Consider the following 23441-nt stretch of genomic DNA (forward strand, 5'->3'; position numbering starts at 1 on the left):
AATACCATCTAACTCAATGTCTAGTAGTAGTATAATATAAAAAAAAGTATTCAATTGTACATATTATATAATTTATATGTAAGTATTTTGTCATCATTTTGTAGGTTTCCATCAGTGCGCTGTCTACTTCGCTGCTGTAATCCTAAACTAATTTGATGAAAAACTAAAAAAAAGGAAGATCAGACAGTATATTTGACTGTAAAAGCTGCACAGCAAACAAGTTTACCATTCAGATTATGGAAGCTACATGACACGGATGAATTTATCAGTCAGTGCGTGCAGTGAGCAATATTTTTTGTAGTTTTTTTTTTTTCACTTTTGACCTACTGGTTTAGATAACGGAATTAAAACACAATGGTAACCAGGTTCATAACTGCACAAAACACTTCTTAAATAAAAGGCTGTAGCTGAACAAATTACAGCAGTGGCATGAAATGGTGGGAACCATGCGTTTACTGTATTTTCTCTGTGGTTGAATTAGTGAATGTTTATCTGGATGTTAAATCTAAGCCTAAATGTACCAGTCACCTGGCGAACAAACGGCATTTGAAGCAAGGTAGGTGATCTGAAGTCATGACTGTTCCAGCATATATATATCCCCGTCACTTAAACATAGTAAAAAGTTTGGTAGTTTTTAGTTATTCTGACAACTTGGAAACTTGAAAGTGTTGCATTTGTGACAAATTAGAGACTGGACTTGAGTTTGTTTCTGTGCAGTTGATTGGAAGTTGTGTTTGCTTACTTCTTTGTGAGAGATGGTGAGCTGTTCCTCCAATGCGCTGCATCTTTCCAAGGCGACACGTAGTCTCTCTCTTACCTAAAAACCAGTGAAACAAATATGAATTAGCCGCCACAGCTACACAAACCTTTCTCGCCCTCTCCCTTTCTTTGTCCAGCAATGTCAAAATATATTTTGACACCAAATTCATTCACTCAGAACCAGTAACACAGCTGTACCTTCTCGTCAAGGGCTTTGTGGTGTTCAAAAAGTGACTTAAGGGCTTTGAGGACCTCCACTTCACTCGAGACACCTGCTGGTGACTGAGCCTGCCTCTTCACCACCGTCATCCTCAGGCTGCGCTCATGGCGGGACACTAAGCACTCCAAGTGCTCCAACAGGAGCTGCACACACACGAGAGACATTGTTACTGGGGTTAAAAGGTTGCAGACTCCATCGGCTCACATTGCTCATCATTTGAAATATCATTTTCTACAGAGTAAACGAATGTGTACAAGGAAGAAACAGCACCCAGAAGTCTATCCTACCACACAGCTGCTTTTTTTTCCACAGGTAACAAAAAGTACATGGGAGGATGCCAGTTTCCGCAGTCACAGTCCATTCTGCTTCTGGTGGTGTTATTGCTTTTGAGTGTGGATACTTGTTATTGATTAGCGTGTTTAATAGTTTTACTTTATATTTGTTATTTTTCACTTCCATTTTCTGTCCCTGACTTCAACTTACATTAGTGTTTGCATTACAATATAATGTTTACTTGAGTGAAGCCCAGGAAAGTAGTAGTGGCTAACAGGGATCCAAATGAAGTAATACAACTGCAGATAAAGACGAAGATGAACTATTTTGAAATAATAATTTTATGTATGACAGACTGATGCTTTCACCTTGTCGACCGTCCTCAGATATGTTTCAGATATAAAAAGCAACACGTTTTTCTATTCAGGAGAAACTGGGAGTGAAGAAGTCACAGCCAATGATAGGACTAACAACACACATTGATATACAGTCCTGGCTCTTCTCAGCACACACACTTATCTGGCTGTCTGCAGTGAAATTTATTGTCAGTGGCTGAAATATTTTGGTAAATGGGAAATTTGCAGAGCACCCATAACTTGTGACAACGGTTAGGATGGGAGGACAGAAACCGTCTTGTCAGCTAGTGTTATGACAACCATCTATACGCTAAACAGAAACACTTAGGAATCTGACAGGGATTTCTAGAGGAGAACACAAATCAAACAAACTGTACCCATCACTTCTGCATGGTGAAGACTGTATCCTGCTTGGATGTGTATGTTGTGATACTACTAACCCGTGTGTTGTTTCTCTCTGCCTTCAGCTCTGCGATCTCCTCCTCTTTCTCCAGAAGCTGTTCCCGGCACACGTTCACCTCCTTTGTTAGTGCAGCAAACTCCTAGAATAGAAAAGGGACAAATACAGTAACATGTAACTGCTAATTACTAAGCCCAGTTATTGTCTTAAGGGGACATATTATGCTAATTTCTGCTTCTTGACATGGTACCTTGATGTCTAAAAGTAATGTTAGTAACATGCTATGGTCAGAAAAAACAAAAGATTGAGCACAGCTGGGTTCTCTACACACCAGTTTCTCAGCCCTGCTCTAACGGTCAGTTTAGAATCTTCGCTCTGGTAGCTGAGGTAACCATGGTAACCACGGGAGCGAGGGCTTGATAATTCACATCACCCGGCTTGTGATGTAATAAGCCGGGTGAAATTTAAACGGCTTGTTAAGAGACACATTTTCTTACTATGGCAGTTCACAAAATATTGATGTAGTTGTCAAAACTGATGTTTAACTCATTGAGTGCCGCGCTCCTTTCCAAAGTTTTAGTCAAGTGTACCGGCAATTTAGACCATTTTTGACTTTTTATGTAGAGCCATAGTGTATTCTATATTATTGCCACCAACACATACTGTAGCTCAATTGAAAGGCTTAACTTTATGCTTCAAATGACCACAAACCATTTGTTTCTACGTGCCTCCGTTCCTGAGAAAAGTCAAGCTAAACATGGCTGGGTTTCACCAAAATCCCTCCTTTTTTTCTAGAAAAGGAGATAGAGCGTCTTTTATGAAAGGTGCGCTGTTTGTGCCTGTCGCTCTTCTGACACTCGCATTTCTGGATCAAAGGGCTCGTATAAGATAAATATATACAACAGTTGTTGTTCTATTCACAAAACCACCATCGGGGGCGGGGGGGCGCCACTAAACAACAATAACACAGACGCACCGCGCCGTGTCACAGCCTCTCCCCGCTGAACGTGAGGGTCTGTCGGCCACAGCGCCTCGGGAAGACCGGTCCCGCCGGTGGTCGCGGTCCTTCTGTGGTACGGGTCGGTGCCGGCGGTCTGCTTTGGCCCAGAGACCATCAGATTTTACCGCGGGGGGACTTTGGGGAGGACACGTGTTGCTCCAGATGAAGACCGGGCGGGACAGTCGGCTGAGAGCTTCCTGGTTCAGCTCCGAGCTGCTGCAGCAGCGCAGGTGAGAGCAGAGCAGCCGCGCTGCATCTGCATGCAGAACTCCGTTTGCAAAAGCCGAGTTATGATAAAAACTTCCAGATCATGAGCTGTCATGTGACTTTGATCGTCATCTATTTCAGTTCTCCTCGTCGTAGAGTCCCCAAATTTACATATAATGTGTATTAAAGTGTCTATTTTCATAATTAAAAAAAAAAGCAAAAAACGAAAAAATCTCGTTTTTGGCACTCAGTGGGAACGAAAAACAAGAAATTACGTGGTTGGCACTCAATGAGTTAAGGGGTGAGGAGGCACTCCGGATACGCAAATACACATACTAAAGCTATGAAAAAGTGAGTTTTGCATAATATGTCCCCTTTAGGATGCTGCACTTGAGAAAAAATGACAACTGGTAGTATTGTGGAGGCCAGGAGCTTACATATCTCAGGCTTCTAAATCCTCTGCAGCAAAAGCATTGTCAGACTGATGACACAACAAACACCTTAGGTCGTCTCTCACCAAGCAACACTGGTGCTGTATATTTTTGAGTGGCTCAAGCCTTGAAGCTAGGGAAGGGCATTAATATTATATTTTATCCTAAATTATGTTTCTTATGTAAAAAAAAACAGTAATTTGTGAGGCCTGTGTCTGCCCGTTTGTGTTTCCAGTCAGACACAGACTGGAAGGCCTACTGTTGTTGGACAAAATTACTGTTTAATACTTTTACATTTATGAAAATAAAACAGCCAACACTGGAACCCGGGGTACAATTTCAAATGCATTGTTTGTGCTTTTTCCAGCAATACATATATCACATTTATTAAACTACCGTAATGTCACTGACATCAAGACATTGTTTATTGGTCCAGTTCAAATCATCATAAGATCATCAAAGAACATTTTTCATCACGGATACATTTATTCACAGCTGGTGGAGAAGTACCACTAAAATCACCTTATATTATTGTTTTTGATACTGTCGTCAGGTAGCAGTTCAACCAACATTAAATCTGACAGTGACACTACCGTCCTGTCTCCTTTGCCACTGCAGCCAAACCCATCTACAGTACAACTCAAAGGTCATGTTTACATCTGAAACAATGGAGGTGGAGACAACAGCCATTTCCTGCATGTAAGCTATGCAACTAACTCCTTTGTGCTTTCCATCAGCTGTGATAGTCCAGCAGAGATTCTGTCGGCACTGACTTAACATAGATTCGACCCGAGGAAACCAACGACGACAGAGGTCAATATTGGGAAGAGGACAGAAGAAAGATGGTGGAGCTCTATCAGAGATACCTCCGGGAGACATATGAGATTACATTATACTACTATAAATGTAACCAGACTTGTTTTAATAAACATCAAATTACTCTGATGTCTTGCTCTGGTTCTCCTCAAACAAATGCAGTTGCATGCACATACACACACACACACACACACACACACACACTAATACACACACTGCTTTTAAGAATTACATGCATGGTTGGATCTAAAGAATGTGCCATCCTGATTTTTTGCCCTGTAGCACAAGCACCCTGAGTGGCGAGGCCTTCTTGCTACGTTTCAGAGGGTGGGAGATGTGTGTGTGCGTAGGGGCTGGATGGACGGGAGGGGTGGGGGTGCGGGGCTTCTGGAACTGATCGTTCTTTTCAGTCACTACCACAACTATTCTCCCTTCCCTTCACTCCAGCCTCTGAGCTTTTCCAGCGACTGGCACAGATTCCGCTCTGCTAAAGGAGCAAGGAAGGAGTCCTCTATTGGCTCCGACCAAGGTCTCCACTCTCTGCTAGCCAATGACAGACCATGATAGGAGGGCCCAGGGTAATTACAGAGTGGCTTACTTCCTACATTCCAGAGCAGGCGCTGAGGTTGACTTGTGCAGCAACCTTAAGATCTCTCCGAGGCTCTCCCACCATTTATGAAACCTCCTCTTTTCCTCTAATGTTCCTCGACTCATCATTTAAACACACACAGAAAAGAGGGAGAATTCTGTGCTTGGTTGTAAGAAATGCAATTAAGTGACTTAAGTGTAGGAAATTAAACGATAGAAAAACACTCACACAGGGCTCAGTGGCTATCAAACCATTTGATGCATTGATTTTTCGGCAGATGATGAATCATTTCATTGGTATTATTCTATATACCGTAAAATTCGGTGTATAAATCACCCTTTTTTTTAACTCTAAAAAGTTGGGTGCGGGTTATACACCGGTGCGACCTATAGACCAAGGTAAATTTCAACCCCGTTTACACCGTGTTTTCAGTGATCAGATTGCAATCAGATGGAGCTTGACCACATGAAAGTACAGTGATCCGATCGGCCAAACCACCTCCGGAGGTGATGATGGACGCGTTGTGACCGGTGTAGACGGTGATGTGTTATGTATCCGCATACAACTACGTTTTTTTCCCCGATTAATTAACAAGACTCGTTTGGGTCCGGCATAGTCTCTCACAGAAAATAAACTTATTGTTGTGTTTTTTAACACTGTTTCACCGTCTCTCATCTCTGTCAGTCAGCCCCTCCTCCTGCTGGACTCGGTCTCTCTCTAACGTGCAGGCACATACACGTGCGCTATATTGCACTAAATGCACAGTAGCCTATTCAAATTACCTCGCGACCTCTTTTTTCTTTTTTTAGTTTAAAATAACAAGCGCTACAATGCAGCACAGAAACTTCACGTTGGAGACTTGTGGAATAACTTGAATAACGTTTTTATTTAAAAATAGGCATAGAAAACCTTGTATTCCCAGTTTGAGACCCCCAAAAATAAACTGCGACTTATATTCCGAATTTTACGGTATTAATGACATCAAATGAAGCTGGACACAGCTAAGCAGACAGCCGGGACACTACTCAGTGTTTATGGTTTAATAAGCTTTAACCTTTTAGAGTTTTTGCTTGAAAATAACTGAAAATGAACACAACAACAAATCAATTAATCAATGAACGCAGCAATGATTGTAGATCCACATCTAAGAATTTGATTCTCACACATGAGGCTTGTACACATGTGAACACAACCACCTGCATTTAAGCCTGATCCCATTTCTCCCTGCAGCAGGGACACTGGTATCTGCGGGGGTCGACAATATAAATGGCCCGGTGGCCCGGACGTACTTTTCAAACCGTCAGGGCCACCAGAACGCTCCAAACACTGGCCCGGTGGGGCCAGTGAAAATAATGCCTTGAAAAAAATATAACAAGTAAATAAATAAATCTAATTTCACATTAAATCCCTGTGGTTTCAAATGATAACTGTCAAATCGTCTCGGTAATTAGTGCTAAGAGATCCCGACCCGATCAACGACAGAGACATCTACTTTCTGTGCGCAGCCAGCGCTGTGCCCTGGCACGTCAGCACCACCTGCAAGCAGCTGCAGCTCCAGCTCACTCACTGCTGCTGATAGAAGGTCGTCACAAGAACCGATAAAAACCTTTTTCTTAACCATGAAAGTTCCCTCCTCCTCAGCGCGTCGGGTCGAGTCCTGTCGGGACCGACGCGAACGTTACACACGGGCCAGAGCTCGCGCTGGGGCGCCAGCTGTTCGGTGTGCGCCACAGCGGTGGCACGTCACGTGACATTTAGACCATAATAACAACAACAAAAAAACGTGTGTAAATGCAAAACTGAGCTGAAAATGAAACAATGAGTCAGTTTTGCACCAATCTGTGGAAACAGCCTAAACGTGAATGAATGAGAACAACAGTTATATCACTGAACTACTTGGAGGATAAAAGTAATGACTACATAACTTCATGTTTGTGTTGAGGCATATTTACCATTTTAACTCTGTTTTTACTTCATTGTTAAACCACAGTGGAGGCTAAATATGTGAAACAGTTATTTATTTATTAAATAAAGTAGCCTGATGAATTTAAAAGCACTTTTTTTGACCTTCTTTAATGAAATTGAATGAAAAATATCTGATACAGGATATAAATCCTTTACATCAGACTCAAATAAATAACAACATACAAAAATTAAACACAAATATACCAACTCATACATAATCACTAAAATACATATAACAAAATAATCCCCCAAAATCTCAAGAAACTACAAGATCGTGGTATTGAATAAGTATCAAGAATGTTGGAAATTTACTAGTATTGGTATCAGAAAGTTCCAGCCTCGATGGCGAGACCGCAGGAATTGGCTGGGATATGTTGTTTTTCGTTAATATGGGGATCGATACCTATTGTCCTGGGCCAGTGGTTAGAATGGTGGGGCCAGTGATCTTCAAAAGCCACTGGCCCAGAGGGCCTGTGGCAAATTTCCCTTATTGTCTACCCCTGTATCTGGCTCAGTAGTAGAGTGACATGCTGGTTAGACGTGGACTGAGCTACTCTACGAAGCCCTTTTAGGTCTAGAACGCAGTGTTTACCATGCACGCTGCAAGGTACAGCGTACAAGCTGCGCCCAAGTTGAGTCTGGCTCAACTTCTGCGCAAGAGCGGCATGCGTGAGCAAAGCGTGCCTCTCCGCTCTGCGCGGACCAAAGGCACGCTTGCAGCGCGCAACACATACACATTGAATGGGAAGCTGTGCGCAGCCTGCGCACACCGTATCCTATCTGAAAAGGGCTTAAGCCTTCGAAACAGGGGAGGGGATTAGGGGGGGGGGTACACGAATATGTGTGCCAACCTATTAAAGGAACAGTGTACCAAAACACGGAGAACACACAAAAGCTTTTCAGGGATAAGTGTACTCCGTGCAGTTGTTTCAGCATTCAGCTTTAGGTTGAAGAACATCCTGGCACATTCAGCATCTGTATTATTGTATAACACTATGAAGAAATCTGCCCGTTTCATTTTACCCCTTAAGAATGTAGATTATCAATAAGAATTATTTGGAAAGATGTTGCCATTTACTTTCAAAAGATTCTGTCTGTATGTGAATGAATTCTTTATTTTTATTTTTTAATCTTGTTCATTGTCATCTGATATTCATTTATAGTAACATATCAAACTGTAAACTTTCCCAGTCCCACGTTTGAAGAAAATACAGATTTCACTTATGTAGTTGTAATAAAATTCAAGGAGACTATACAATGCTCTTGAATCATACACTACATAAATACCATACTACTGAACAACAGACTGAAATGTATTAATGTTCTCAAATGTGAAATAAATCTTAAACCTTGAGAATCCTGTTTGTGTGTGTTGTGTCAGCAGTGACAAAAATGTCAAACAGTAGCATACAGTACTTGATGAAGGTAAATAGTGTTTGGTAGATTCAGTTATGAAAACACACAACATCATCTACATCACTGTGGGATCATTTAGTTTAACACTTGAAAGTACAGGTATACTTCATTGATTCTCAAAAATGTGTCAATATCTCACAGGATGGCAACAGACGCTATAGAATAATCTCTTCGTCTTTCCAACACTGTGCCATCGTCAGACTGTGTTGTATTTGGAGCTGAGATCAGAACCAATAGGCCTCCCTCCTACATAATGACTTTAGCCGTTCTTAAAAGCTTATAGCGTGTGCTGAAATCTGACACTGTGCAGAGGGCATCTGTTCTCCTGGAGGAGGACTCACCGTCAAAAACTAATTAGGCACCACAATGGCTTCTATTCAGAGCTGTTTAGCCTGCTGCGCTAACACACACTGGCAGGGAGAAAAAGTCAATCTAAAGGAGGAGCTGATGAACGCTGGTTTGCACCACCTCTTTTCCTCAACTAATGTCCATCAAAACGCTACATCAGCATTTGACTTCCTTCTGTCACAACCATGTTGTCCACTACACATCACAAAGAGGCAAATGCATACATGACTATCCTGACTGATGCTGTGGTCTCCCTAATGACGCATGCCACAAGGATTTTAGAGTATCCTCGATACATGATGCTTTATCTATTTATATTAGGTGGGGGTGACATTTCAAATCAAGCGACTTTGAGTATTTTGAAAAGGGCTACACAAACAAAATGTATCATTATTAAATGTACTTGATATATCTCGTCTCGTGACCATATCGCTTCCCTTGGGTACCATCCTTCACCAGATGTTAAGCTGTCAATCATGTGGCTGTAATAGAGCCACACCAGGTTAGGTTGATGAGTAACTCAGTCACAACACGTCAACCCTGCAGCCAGTAAAAAGGAAAATAAATGTTCCCTTGAAAGAAAATGTGAACGGGGCTCGGACGACTGACCAGAAAAAGACGCGGTGTTTGAATGTTTAAGTGACTTTTGATTGTTAAAAAAAAGAAACTTAGCTCCAACTTGTGGCGTACACACCAGGCTGGTGCGCACCCGGGTGTGACCGTGTGCACACTTACCCAAACAGACTATACCCGGTTCAACTGGGTCGATCTAAACACTGCCTGTGTTACACCCTTAGAGCAAAGCAAGTGATAATGGCTCTGTGAAGACAACCAGTGTCACCTGTGCAGCAGGCTTATGTCTGACTCTGTTTTTTTGTCTTTTTATTTTTCTATTTTATTGTTAATTATTAAAGAAAACAATTTAAAACTCTTAGAATCTAAACGAAGGTACTGTTGATGGATTGTTAGGTGTTGTCTTGGTCTCATGATGTCAAAATGTGAACAGAATAATGAACAGGACAGTTTCAGTACAAACTGTCATTGAACCAGAACAGGATCAGACACTTAGGATTTTTGTGGTTAATCACCTCGTTAGAGAATTAAATTAACTTCACCTGTAAAGGTTTTAGTGTATTGTAGGTGCAAGCCGAATATCCATCATTTTTTGTGAGTAGTGGCAGTAATGAGCATAAAAGCTGCCAGCAACCGTCATAACAGACGAAGAAAATAAGTGACGAGAGCAAAAACACTCTCTAGTGTGGAGTTAGAGCATAGACTGTATAAGGAGCCACCCACCTCACTTATATCACCCGTGTGGCAACACTTTGGCTTCTGAGTGAATGACACAATGGCGACGGCACACGAGTGGTCAGCCAGACCGCCAGCAATGTTTCACGGATATGCAGTGCGTCGCTAGAAACGCATCAAACATGTTTACGCATATAAGATGGCATCAACCCGATATGTCAATCGTGGTGCAAGGAAAAAGACAACTTGTGTGCAGCAACTTATCCCTGCTGCTTTTAAGCCTCTTGACATGAACACAGACAGGACCAAAAACATCAACAAAACAATGAGCATATGGCCTGCACATTAACTGTGTAAAAAAAACCCATTGATGACATTGACATTGATAGTTTCTTTTTTTTCATAATAGCTGCCAGTTGGCACTACCAGGGTGTTTTTATGGTATTATTACATTCCTAATGCACTTGTTTTATGTTATTAACTCTGTACCTACCCATGTGCAGCACTTTGTTTGACTGTTGTAGTTTTAAAATGTGCTTTAGAAATAAATCTTGACTTGACTTATTCTATTGATTTTTTACTTTTATTACAGAAGACGGTTTTTAGGTTCACATTTTTGGTGTCTGTTGTACTGAACCCGTACCGAACTGTGACTTGTGTGTACCATTACATCCCTAGTGTTCACTGTAGTTTGGAAAACCATCAGAGATTGACAGGTTAGGTGACAGGGTGGCAGAGAAGACCAAAGTCGAGTTCTGAGGGGGGTTAGCAAAATAAAAATGTTGAGTTATATGAATTTGACTGGACTGCTGCATTGTGGTCATGAAATATTGACATCTGATTTAATCCTATCCTACTTTTGCTACCCTGAATAAATGGCTGTAGCTTGTGCTCAGCCAGCATTAAGAAATAACTGGAAGGGTAGCAACAGATCACTTACTATTTTTACCTTGGTACCAAAGTATATGCTTCTTTCCAAGAAGTAATTTGGAAATAATTTGGAACTTACACTCTCATGAAAAATTCGGTTTTAACAATTTTGTATGTTGATTAGTGTAAGTAAAGCACGAGACAGTGAGTTATACAGGAATTTAGGAATCACAGAGTAATTCCTCATTGAAGATAAGTGTTTTAGCTAACACTGTAGGATGCTTGGTAAAGGTTGTAGGGAGGTGACAGCAGAAAGCATTCGGCTTTTGCGCCAAACTAAACAGAGAAGCACCGCCTTCCCTCACATCTTCTATCCATTTCCTTTTATGTTACTAATTCAGCTCACATTTGGCAAAAGACAACACTTGCACTCCGTCACTTTCATGTCACTGGTTGGAACAAGTCAGCCTTTGTATCTGCCTTGCCACTGTGCACTCTCAATTCATGTCATTGTGCCACAGACTGGAATATCAAATTTGGTTCGTGTGGTCAATTGGCTCCTTCAAAATAAGGAGCAAAGTTCCACAATAATCCTTTACTTAATGAAGCATGTTTACATGTCAAATTTATAATGTGTATAAACAAAAAGCACACAGAAGTATTAAAAATCAAATAAACAAACAAATATATAGGCTAAGCCTGGTGGATTTGATACCCCACAGACAAGCAATGATTTGAAAGTCAGTTCTGAAAAACAGATAACCAGTGCAAAGAGGCGAGAACAGGGCCATAATTTGTAGATCTTGTAAAAGCTTTGGCTGCAGTGCGTTGCACAAGGTTGACTGATTTCTGGGGCAGTCCAGCTAATAACGAGTTAGTCATCTTGATGGGGAGAGACAGAGGCATGGACGGGACTTTGTGCATCACTGAGTGATACAAACATCTAATGTTAGTGATATTCCTGATTCCTGAACAGATTCTGACTGATGTGATTTAACTAAAATGATCTTAGATTACAACGTGCAAACCCAGAGAAACACCACTACTACAGTTTTATCATCTTTCAGCATCAGGAAGTTATTTGACATTCAGGATCTGATGTCCGTAAGAGAGATAACTGATGGATTTGTGGATTTAGATAAATTAGCACCTTAACACTGCAAAATCTCAATTATGCCAAACTCCAAGAATTACATATCACATAGGGCTGTACAGTGCAACATAGTATATGTCTCTGCCTTAAAGGGATAGTTCACCCTAGAATGATATTTCGCTCATTATCTACTCACCCTCATGTTGACTAAGGGCTGGAAGAATTATCAGAGTCCACCGTCCCTTCTCTTAGTTACAGGGGGTCTTGGCGTAGCAGTGAATTTCAATGCAACGGTTGCAAAGGGACACCGGAGCGCTTCGTAAAAAAACACACACAAAAAAACATCCAAATACCTCCATGATGCTCGTATGTAATGTCCGTCTTGTGCTGAAGCCCCAAATTGCGTAATTGTCCCGAAAAAAATTAAATAAGTCTATATTTTAAGCTTGTTTGTAGCGGAAGCTTCTCGTCTTCTTCTTCTTCTCCTCTTCCTGGTCCGTCCAAATATCGCGTGATTTGCGCCGGCGTCAGTGCGGTTACTGCGAATCACGCGATATTTGGACGGACCAGGAAGAGGAGAAGAAGAAGAAGACGAGAAGCTTCCGCTACAAACAAGCTTAAAATATAGACTTATTTAATTTTTTTCGGGACAATTACGCAATTTGGGGCTTCAGCACAAGACGGACATTACATACGAGCATCATGGAGGTATTTGGATGTTTTTTTGTGTGTGTTTTTTTACGAAGAGCTCCGGTGTCCCTTTGCAACCGTTGCATTGAAATTCACTGCTACGCCGAGACCCCCTGTAACTCAGAGAAGGGACGGTGGACTCTGATAATTCTTCCAGCCCTTAGTCAACATGAGGGTGAGTAGATAATGAGCGAAATATCATTCTAGGGTGAACTATCCCTTTAAGGCTGTTGCTTCAAGTACCATTTGAGGTTGGTTTGAGTAATAGATCATCCAGCCAGCCTGTTACTCTGAGGAATAATAATAACAACTCTGAGGAGTGATGTGGGGAGAGCCACATCACTCTCCCCTTGGTAGTTGTAGTCTGCTGTGACAGTAAGGGTTGGAGTAAGGGTTCTCACCCATCATGTCAGAATCGCCCTGTAGCCTATTTGAGAATTAAATAGCGCTTCCCATTTTGAACCAGTACAGGACGGGTTTGACCCGTGTTTCTGAGGTGTATTGAATGCAGCATCATCTCACTCAATCACATTCAAGTTACATGACATAAAGAGTGAATTTTGCTGCATAAAAATTAGGGATGGGCATTTCGAGCAATTTTCTAACCGAGTAACCTAACCTGGTCTTACCCGGGTAACCGATTACTTTAATAAAAATAGAATGATGTCATGTCTGACGGACAGAGCGCAGCCGGGGCATAAATGCACTCCATCCGTCAGACAGAGTGCATTACTGACACACAGCGCCATCAGAAAAAATATCAGGTGGATATAATAAGAGTAGAGACTGGAGTTTAAGATGCACATATGGGGCATATGTGCATCTTTATGCCGGGGCATAAATGCGCCGGCTGCCTCGGAGGAGAAAACCTTTTTTTTCCCCCTCAGTCATTAGCGGTGCTTATTAGTCCACACTACATTTTGGCGACTACGCTTCTCTCTGCCTCGCATCGTCTCAGGAAATAACTGGGAATGTTTCAGAATGTTTGTAAACTGAAAGCCTATTTTCTAACAGACTTGATGACAACTGTCGTCTCCCTCCCAACGGCTTATGCCGAGGGAACCCTATAGATTCTTGTAAAAGGTCTGAAAGTTCGAGGCTCGATCCAAAAATGCTACACCGCAAGAAATCATGTTGCTTGATCCGAAACTGTTTAACACTACAAAAAAGCCGAACCATGGCATGATTATGTAGTTTGATCTGATGCTAGGCTGTGCTCTAACATGACATTTTTTAGTATATTTTTTTTGGCGTTTTTGCCTTTCTTTATTTGATAGCCACAGTGGAGATAGACAGGAATGGGGGAGGCAGAGAGAGGGGGAATGACATGCAGGAAAGGTCTGCCCGACGCGGGACTCGAACCGGGGACGCCTGCGTTGAGGACTGTAGCCTCTACATGGGGCGGCCGCCTTAACCACTGCGCCACACACCGCCCCACATGACATTTTTTTAATCCTAGGTTAACCGGGTAATAATTCATAACCGATTGGCAAATTGCCTACTCGGGTACCCGTGCACATCCCTTATAAAAATGTGTTTGCATAATAATATTTGTCAAACCACTCTGAAAACTGAGGTCTACCTCTTTTTTTCTTCCTCTTTTTGACTGTTATTGCATTAAACTTTCTTATGTTGCACAATAGTCTCAACCAGATGGAAAACAGAATATTTTTAGCTATTTAACTGTTCATTAAGCAGATTTCATGTTTAAATACTTATCTGACTTAACGTACCTACTTTGATTTAAATTTTAAAGGATTTACAGACAAAACATCCAACAAATCACAATAATAGAAGCACACAATATTTTTCGATTACTTTGAAGTGTGATATGTTGTTAAGCGTCTGTACTGGAATCCATGATTGTGAAGGAGAAAGATGTGCTATTGTGTCTTGATGCCTTTCTGCTGTGCAGTGTTTTGTATCAAATAAGCCTTCAAACCCACTGACACTGCAAATCAACTTACAGTACAGTGCAGTACATTTAAAACCCTTGAGAACAAAAGGCAGACATCCTAAAACAGTGAGGAAACATCCCTCTAAAAGAAACAATTATTCCTCAGAGTAACAGGCTGGCTGGATGATCTATTTCTCAAACCAACCTCAAATGGTACTTGAAGCAACAGCCTTAAGGCAGAGTCAATTCTTGTCTGATTGGCCACTGACACCATTTTAGCATTTCTAGTTGACAGTATCAAGCGGGCAGTAAGCTGATGTACTACTGTACAACTGGCAGCAATGCAAAGACTGACAAACTATGCTGCCACTGATGCAGGAGGTTCAATCATCAGCCTTCGCACCAAAAATAAAATAAATCATATCATAAATGTCTTATAAAAAGGTACATTTTCAATTATGCTGGGTAACAATCCGCAATACAATACAGTTGCAGATATGATATGCAGATAAGCATCTACTTGTATTTAATTAATGTATTAATCACCGCCAGATTTACAGTTCCCTCATTTCACTCCCTCTGAACTTGTTGATGGTGCAATCTGGTTACAGCAACTAAGTCATTTGTTGTTTTGATTGGTACCTTCGTTCTTCTACAAGTGTGTGGGGGTAACATATGAAAGAACACGGAGTGTGTAGCCAACAGCACCACTTCTTCTTCTCCCACTGCCTAAACAACCTTCACCACAGTTGTACAACACAGCTGGATCTTCACTGCCGGCAGACAAACAACACACCCACCCAGTAATGCCCACTTCAAGCAAAACTATTACGAGCGTCGGCTGACACAGAAGCTCTGACATTTACTTTACCGCAACATGTGGGCCCTAAAACTGGACTACCCAACTGGTGTCAATGAACTCTCCACACGGCAATATTTGATTGATGGAGCATCGGACTGAGTTGGCCTGTGCACATAATGCATAGACCAAAAAAAGAAGACAAAAAGAAAACAATAAGCACCATCCAACAGGGTACGACTCAGTTTGAGAAAGCCGTCGACTTGTGAGCAAGCTGCCCTGGAATGTTTGTGCATTCCAGTAGAAGGGTATCTCACCAGGGGGGAGGGAACAAGGGAGAACATTTCACCTCCCCTTCACCTACCTACTCCAGCCTGAAGACCTAGACTCTCTCCAACACCAACACAATGCAACATCATTTCAGAGGAGTCTCTGGTCAGCTTGAAGTGAACACGTTCCTTCTTCTCTCCTCTATAGAGCATGTAAACAAGAGCTGGCAGAAACCTAGATCTACATGAGTTAGAGTAAACAGAACAAGCAGCACCCCAGCAATAGAAAACCAAAACATGCAACAAAACTTTTTAACATTTTGAGAAGAGCTTTCAGTATGATCTCAAATCTGTAAAACACATTAAAGGGAGATTTTGCGAAAAACATTAGACTTGAGTTCAATTGTGGTCAATTGGAAGTTCTGTTCCAACAAGAAGAAGTACCAAGTACCAAGTACCTCTAAAAAAAGTACACTTTTGGATCTGCTCATCGGTTCTGAACACTAGGGCTGCATGGTATGCAAAACTGCTACTCTACTGCTAATATGTGGGCAGTTGTTACAATAGCTATGTCAATGCAAATGATCAAGTTTGCTTTCCATTTCCCAAAAACATAAAATCGATGATGTAATTCTTGGTGGGTCTTGTACCAAACAGACATGTCTCTTTATGTATCTGTGAATATGATTTGTTGGTCAGAGTGCTTCTGTAGCAACACACCACTTATGGTGCTGACAATGCACAGATGTGACACATTTTACCCTGGCGATTTGGATGTTGCACTTGGCCATACTGCAATACAAGTAAATATGACAGCCCTCTATTATTCCAAACAGAGGCTACATATCAGCTAGGACCTGTTTACATAACTATATCACACATCTACACAATAGGGCTGTCACTTTTTATTCGACATTCGAATATTCGTTCGAATGTGGGGGGAAAAGTTCGTATTCGAGCAGTAATGACCTGCTCGATATGCAGGCTGCAGCAAAGATACTCTATTTACCGTCTTTGGCTGCAGTGCCCGGTGCCTGCATAGCGCCGCGGAAGTACGTCCACCGGACGCGGAAGGGCCGCGAAGAGCCGAGAAACGGAGCCAGTTTACTTTCTGTGCCCATATTAACCGCTGGTGTGGTGTCGCGGCGTGCACCTCCGCGGCCGGCTCGCGCCGTGCAGCGTCTGGTCTATTTTGTGTGAGAGCCGCGAGCAATCGCGTCAAGCTGGGCAGGAAGTCAAACATGAAACAACGAGAGTATCCGGTCAATTTTCAAAATAAAACACCGCGACTGTGTGTGCTGCGGCGGCGGCGGCGGCGGCGGGGGGGGGGGGGGGGGGGGGGGGGGGGTAATATTCGAATATATCCGAACGAATTACGGGTCATTCAATAATCGTTCGAACCTCATTTTTCTAAAAACTGACAGCCCTACTACACAACAGCGTAGACTTTTGTTTAGATACAATCTACTTGCATGCATGGCTGGCGTCAGTTCAGTGTGAAAGATGGACCACAAGGGAAGGGTTGCAGAGGGAGACTGATCATATTCAAACTCCAGTTTGGCTCAAGACTCTTTCTCAACATCCATCTACATTCACTGTATCGTGGTTTCTAAAATTAATCCACATCTGCAGCATGTGTCGTCCTCTGCATCTTTGTTTAAGTGCCTGTATCACTACAAATTAAACTCCATTCAGGCAACCTTTTTTAAATACACCCTCTTTCAAAACAAAGTATTAGTCACTGCTACACACACACAAACAAACATGCATATGACCAGTAATACCACATGCCACTATATGTGTGTGCGTCTCCCTTCTTAATTATTTACTTAAAACTTTTTAATGCAAATGACATCAATGCATCACGGTTTCATTAAAAAAATACACTGAACATCTGACCTCGTTGTCTTATCTCTTTCTTTAATTCTGTAGTGTTTCAACGCTATATGCCATGAAAAATGCATCAACTTTTGTAACAGCTGGATATTTTTGCTTCCAATTACAAGTCCCAGGAGATTTTGCAGATAGCCAGGTGATTAGCTGACAGCACCACAGGAACATAAGCAGCAGCGTGCATGCACACACAGAAATGCACATGTATGAACTCAGTTTGTTACAGGACTGACTCCTTTAAGAAATAATTTTATAAGTGTAAATTATGTATTTCTAACAGGTTGCATTTAAAACTTGTCGTCACTATTAACTGTATTTGTGAACAGTAGAATTAATAGAATAACAGTTTGCCATGTATGCAAACTAAGCCTGGTGGCGTCTGAGTCTTACTTTCTATATGTAAACACGGTGCATGTAGTAAATCTTCAATACTGCAATAATTCAACATCCATAAACACACAAGCTTGTGTTAATCCTACTGATGACAATGCTTTACTTTTACATCTTGAACACAATATATTTGTTCTGCACTACGTTAACAACTCAAGGTCCTAACACAGTATCTGAATGTTTGACTTTGGATGTGCTTTTCCTGGCTGCACAACACAGAGCAGCAGAGAAACAGCCCTGGCATCCCACAAATGTGTTTAACATCACTTCTTACTCTGTGATATTCCAGGAAAGTCCAGATACAGTGAGTTAGAGCATCTATCTGCATCTATCTCAGCTCTGCCTTCTTCATGCATTGGCCCCTCACAGTCCACAGACCTTTCTGCTTTGAGCACAGTGATCCGTCATATTCTGAGCTCTAATCACTTACAGTCATGCATGCCTCTCCGGCCCCCACCCCACCTCCACACGCATTTTAATAAAATGTGAGTTGAACGCCATGGCGACTTACTAAACTGGATGTCAGCTCAACCAAAACTACAACAACCCTTAACTGATTACCAGCCTCTTATGCATCATTAAAAGCTGGAAACTTGATCCCTTTGTTTTAAATTTAAGACCACAGAGAGGGTAGAAACATGAGTCAATAATACAACAGAGACCTGCAAGCAGATGGACGAGGCTGGGATCAAGATCCCCTCTCCACATTATACAAATGGCAAAAACAGGAGCCATTGTATTATAATTGCATACAAATACAATTTACTTCATACACAAACACGTGGTTTCACTCTGCATTACAATTTGTTGGGAGTAGGACCAAATATCTTTTGATTACTGCAGACATTACATTATTCATCTTCTTCTTCACGACTTATTTCATCATCTTCACTTATTTAAAATTTGACTTTCAAAACAATTTACAAACTCCAGATCATCTCAAATAATGATGGTGATTGTGCCATCTTAATCTAAACTACTCATGATAAAATAGCTTATAGCATGTCACCGTGGACTTAATTTGCCTTTGTGCACACCCCATTGCACCTTGCAGTCAGTCAACCTTACAACTCACAAAATCATGCCAGACTACGGGCTCACTTTGTCCACTGCGGGAGCCAAAGATCTGTTAGGGCTGTCATACAAAAGAGGAACTGCCACTTGAGCTTCCAGAGCTGCAAGGACCCCAGGCAAGAAAGGTGCTTCACAGGACACTGTTGTTTTCCTACTAAAGTGATACCCCCTCATTCAGGTTGACACAGTGATGAGGGTGAAGCTCGGGTTGGCCGTCTGTCTGTACGGATCAGGCAGGAGTCGGAAGCTGCTAAAATGAGATTTCTAAAAGGGGTGGGAGTTCATTAAATGCTAATGATGTTTTAACTGATGTTATCATTTAGCCAATCTACCGTCAAACGGACTGGGCTATCAGAAGAGGGGGAGTGTTCAGATAGCCAGACATATGAGTGACAATGAACTTTTATCTGATTATTTGATGCGATTCACTGTAACTGTGTAACTCGCAGACTTCATGCAGTTACATTTTTTTCTGTCAGTGAGAAGCAAGTTGACAGCTGTCTATTATCAACAGGTCCAACATGGTGGGCTGTTTCTGGTGATAGTGGAGAAAAGGCTCTCTCTGACTTACCTGAGGCAGGGCAGTGTTTAGTTGTCTCTGCAGCGAGTCCCTTTCATGGCTCACTTCATGTAGTTTGCCCTGAGTCAAGCCCAGGTTTTCCTGAGTCTCTCTCAGAGTCTCCAGAAGACGATCCCTCTCCTCCAGCATGGACACCATCAGCGACTCAAAGTGACCCTCTGAGTCCGACTGCAGTGGTGAACCAGACCCCCGTCGACCGCTGCCGCCTCCCCCGCCAGGCCCTTCAGCCTCACTGATGGTGGGCATAACTTCGCACATCATCTACAACCATGACAGTAGGTAAAGTAGTAGGGATGAAGGAAGAGAAGGGTGGGGAAGGGAGGGAGAGAACAGGACAAGTATCGAACTGTGAGCACAGGCACATTATGAGCTCTAACATATTAATTTGAATGGCTATGGGCTAAATCCTCTATCCATACATACACTTAAAAAGGATCAACTTACACAAATGGTCTTCTGCCAATCAAAATTAGATATAACCTATAACAGTGAGAACTATTTGCAACAAGGTCTATAGATTATCCCGCAAAACCCAGATTTTGTTTTTGGAAAAAGATGTTTTTCTTTCTTCAGAGCCACGAACAAAACTTCATTCATCTCAAAGCCAAATGAAAATGTTAGAGACACCTGGAATTTCTACCCAATAAAACACAAATCCGCATTTATGTCTTAGTCACAAAACAAATTCATTTGATAACAGAATAATACACCTACCTAAGCAAAGCTAATGTGGCAGGTTTTACAAAATGATGAGTGAATTTGAATATGCAGCTTCTGACCAATACATATCAAATGTAAAAGGAAGTGGCTTTAAATCTGATGTTAAGATGGATAAATGTTGTTCAGTATTCTTTGGCAAAAATGTGACAGAGATGAAACAGAGGATGGTGGGCAAACCTATAAGTGGACCTCCAAGGTGATTTAATCTGCATACATTGGAGACAGACACCAAAGCATTTTCCACTATGAGAAGTTATTGACTAGATGGAAAACAGAGCCAAATCAAAGCTGTGTTGTCTGAGGCTTGTTGAGTATCGCTGGATCTAACAGCAGCTGGGTAGAGAGGTCTGAGGAATTAGAACCACTCTCCACACTGAGGGGCTTAGGTCCTGTAGACAGACTGCTAGACAAAAAGCCAAGAATCATGTGAGCTGGATTTAACATACCTACAAGGAACAACAATTTACAAATTGGAACAAGTGGAAATAAGTAGCAGCCAGAGCTACCCCTCATCATATTCTTTGCATCACTAGATAAGACAAAAGCTGTTTGCTTTCAGAAAACACTGTGCTCAGTTCGGTGTGTTACACTCAACTGTATCTTCCAGTAACATCCCTGTGTGATGAGATGAGATGGATCATACTTAGTTCATGCAAATTATCCAAACAAAAGTATCTGCCAGCTTTAATTAACTGCAAATATGTATTGTACGTATTGTACGTTATTTGGGTTAAACATGATTTCTGTTGGAAGGAGTCAAACTTAACCTAATTTATCAAGAGAAAAATACAAAACCAACGCTGCATATCGAGGTCAAGCCACTCAGGCTCAACAATGTTTGTGAGGGGGAGGGTCACTCAGCATCCACGAGAGTGACAGATGGTGGGTCCAGTGTAACTTAGCAGCATGGACAGGACATACGTCAAAGAGTAAAAATGACAGACAAAGATCTGGAGGCCGGACACTAGGTGGATTTACACTTCAAGCCTCTGAAGACAGACGGCTGAGGGATGTAACACGGGCATTGATGATGGCATTTACTGGCATCAACACGATCAATTTTTAACCTTTGATCTTTTAGTTGTGTACTAAGGGTCCCTATGTAACGGGAAGATCAGTTTAGTATTGTCATGGAGTACTTCCATTCACAGTTCAATCACTGATGCTCACTGTAATTCAATCACACACACAACACATCTGATAATACATTGGAAACTTCAAACGCAATACTCGAACCTAAGCTCAAATCTTCTCACTTTTCACATGCGTTTACAGCTCACCTTGGAAGAGAACCGTTTTTCCCAATGTCTTTGTAATCCACGATATTTTGCGATGCCAAGTAAATGTCAACAAAGTCCAGGTACTCCAATTTTATGTCACAACCTTGTCAAGCTTAGAAATATATAGAGTCATTCAGAACATGTAAATTCCTCTCGGGGGCTGGGAAGTATTAAGGCTGTGAAAAATGTATCCCCGGTGAAAAAAATGATAATTTCCTAAAGGCCTCAAAGCGAAACCCACGTAAAGTGAGCAGGGGGCAGTACTCCAAGTTTGGCCGGCTAACCCAACGTTAGCAAGCTAGCATCAAGTAAGCTGGTGACTCGATGATGGCATATCTGGATTTGGAAGTAAAGTGTCTTATCTTTGTTTTTCAAAACAATCATCCATCCTCAAACATTAAGTCAAACTCGATGGAAATAACATTCCACAACAGGTAGACAGGTGCCGATACAGTTAGGTGACGTGGAAACAGTTGTAGCCTTTGCTAGCGGTAGCTAATTTGGAGCAGAGTTCTTTGGCTTTAAGTCAGTTTAAACGTTAGCTTCTAGCCAGCTAGGTGGCTAACGCCTGCTAGTTTCATATACTAACTTAGCTTAGATAACGTCAGGCAGTTATCTAAGGATACGCTCTAGTGTGTATAAAAGTAGACAACGCGATAAAATATATCATACACAGTTATCTTACATCATTGAGGATACTAAAAAAATAGGTTTAAAACCCTGAAATAAAACTCCAAAGCTCCGTTGAAATGATTAATCTATCAAGTAAACGTTAGCACATCGGCTAACGTTAGCTTCCCGTCGATTCGGTGAAGTCGCGTCACCAACACCACGGAGCGAAAACTTCCAGCCGACACTCAGCGATAGTGAGCTTGTGGTCCGTCTGAACGATCCAACACGCAAATAAAAACTTATATTCCCTTCGTTTCCGTCCGAGTTGCTGGTGTTCTCTCGGTATTTCCACCAAAAGGTCCGTCGGTCCGGTCCTTCCCTGTCGCCACTGCCTGCCAGCCTCGGCAGTCGGGACAGCCAATGGTGGGCTCCGCGTCGCTAGCGCCTCTCATTAGCCTGGTAGTCCACGGGAAGGGAGCGCGTCCCAGGTCGGCAACAGGAGGAAGGGGGACGACCAGCCGCTGCTCTGATTGCTCTCACAGGTAACAGCTAAATTTACACAGAAAAAGTTTTATTTTTTTCCCCAATATCCAAAGTTTTTAACTCTATGTGATGTCATACTATCATAAACCTTTTCCCAGAATTTATATAGTTCAATGCAACAACATATTGAATGAAAACTGTACCTACATGTTACAATTTGATTTCATATTGCATTTTATATTTATTTAGTTTAGGCGACCACCCATTGACTTCATCTTCATTTTATGTAGCAGCCTAATTAATAGAGTCACAAAAATTTAACTATTTCATTGAGTGACCTACATTCAGCTGGAGCAGATGAAACTGCTGACAAAACAATACATGTTAATGTATTCTTAGGTAATTAAGAGAACAGTGGCGCCATCTTGTGGCGCAGCTACACATCAACACAAAGAAAGTTTATAAAAAGACTGACTAGCAGAGGTCTTCAAGAGGGGGTTCGTGACACCTAGGGGGTTCGCCTAAGTATACTGCATTGGTTGATTAGACAATGTTTTATATTTTTTCGTTTCCACATCATGTTTGAAATAAAAATATCAATTTGAACAGCTTGTCTGCATGATTATCATGCAATTGACAGACATTGTTGATGTTGGCACTGGTATCAGTTAACAAGGTCAGCTTGGTACAACCACCTTATTCACAGTACCTGTAGGCCTACAAATAAAAACATGAATATATCCTGTGTATTATTTGAATAGCT

General features: G+C 41.7%; 1 protein-coding gene across 4 annotated transcripts in view; it reads right to left on the reverse strand.

Annotated features, from left to right (window-relative positions):
• Positions 1 to 22628, reverse strand: part of ppfia1 (PTPRF interacting protein alpha 1) — a 45830-nt gene extending 23202 nt beyond the window's left edge. For all 4 annotated transcript variants that reach the window (XM_084001623.1, XM_084001620.1, XM_084001622.1 and 1 more), the window contains exons 1-5: positions 21584 to 22628; positions 19575 to 19844; positions 2049 to 2150; positions 958 to 1122; positions 743 to 817 (exon numbers count right to left, since the gene is read on the reverse strand). In XM_084001623.1, coding sequence (XP_083857749.1) covers positions 743 to 817; positions 958 to 1122; positions 2049 to 2150; positions 19575 to 19844 — 612 coding nt within the window. In that variant the 5' untranslated portion in view covers positions 21584 to 22628. The remainder of the gene's footprint in view (positions 1 to 742; positions 818 to 957; positions 1123 to 2048; positions 2151 to 19574; positions 19845 to 21583) is intronic.
• Between the last annotated feature and the right edge of the window lie 813 nt (positions 22629 to 23441).

This window comes from Trachurus trachurus (genome assembly GCF_905171665.1).
Source record: "Trachurus trachurus genome assembly, chromosome: 3".
NCBI lineage: Eukaryota > Metazoa > Chordata > Actinopteri > Carangiformes > Carangidae > Trachurus > Trachurus trachurus.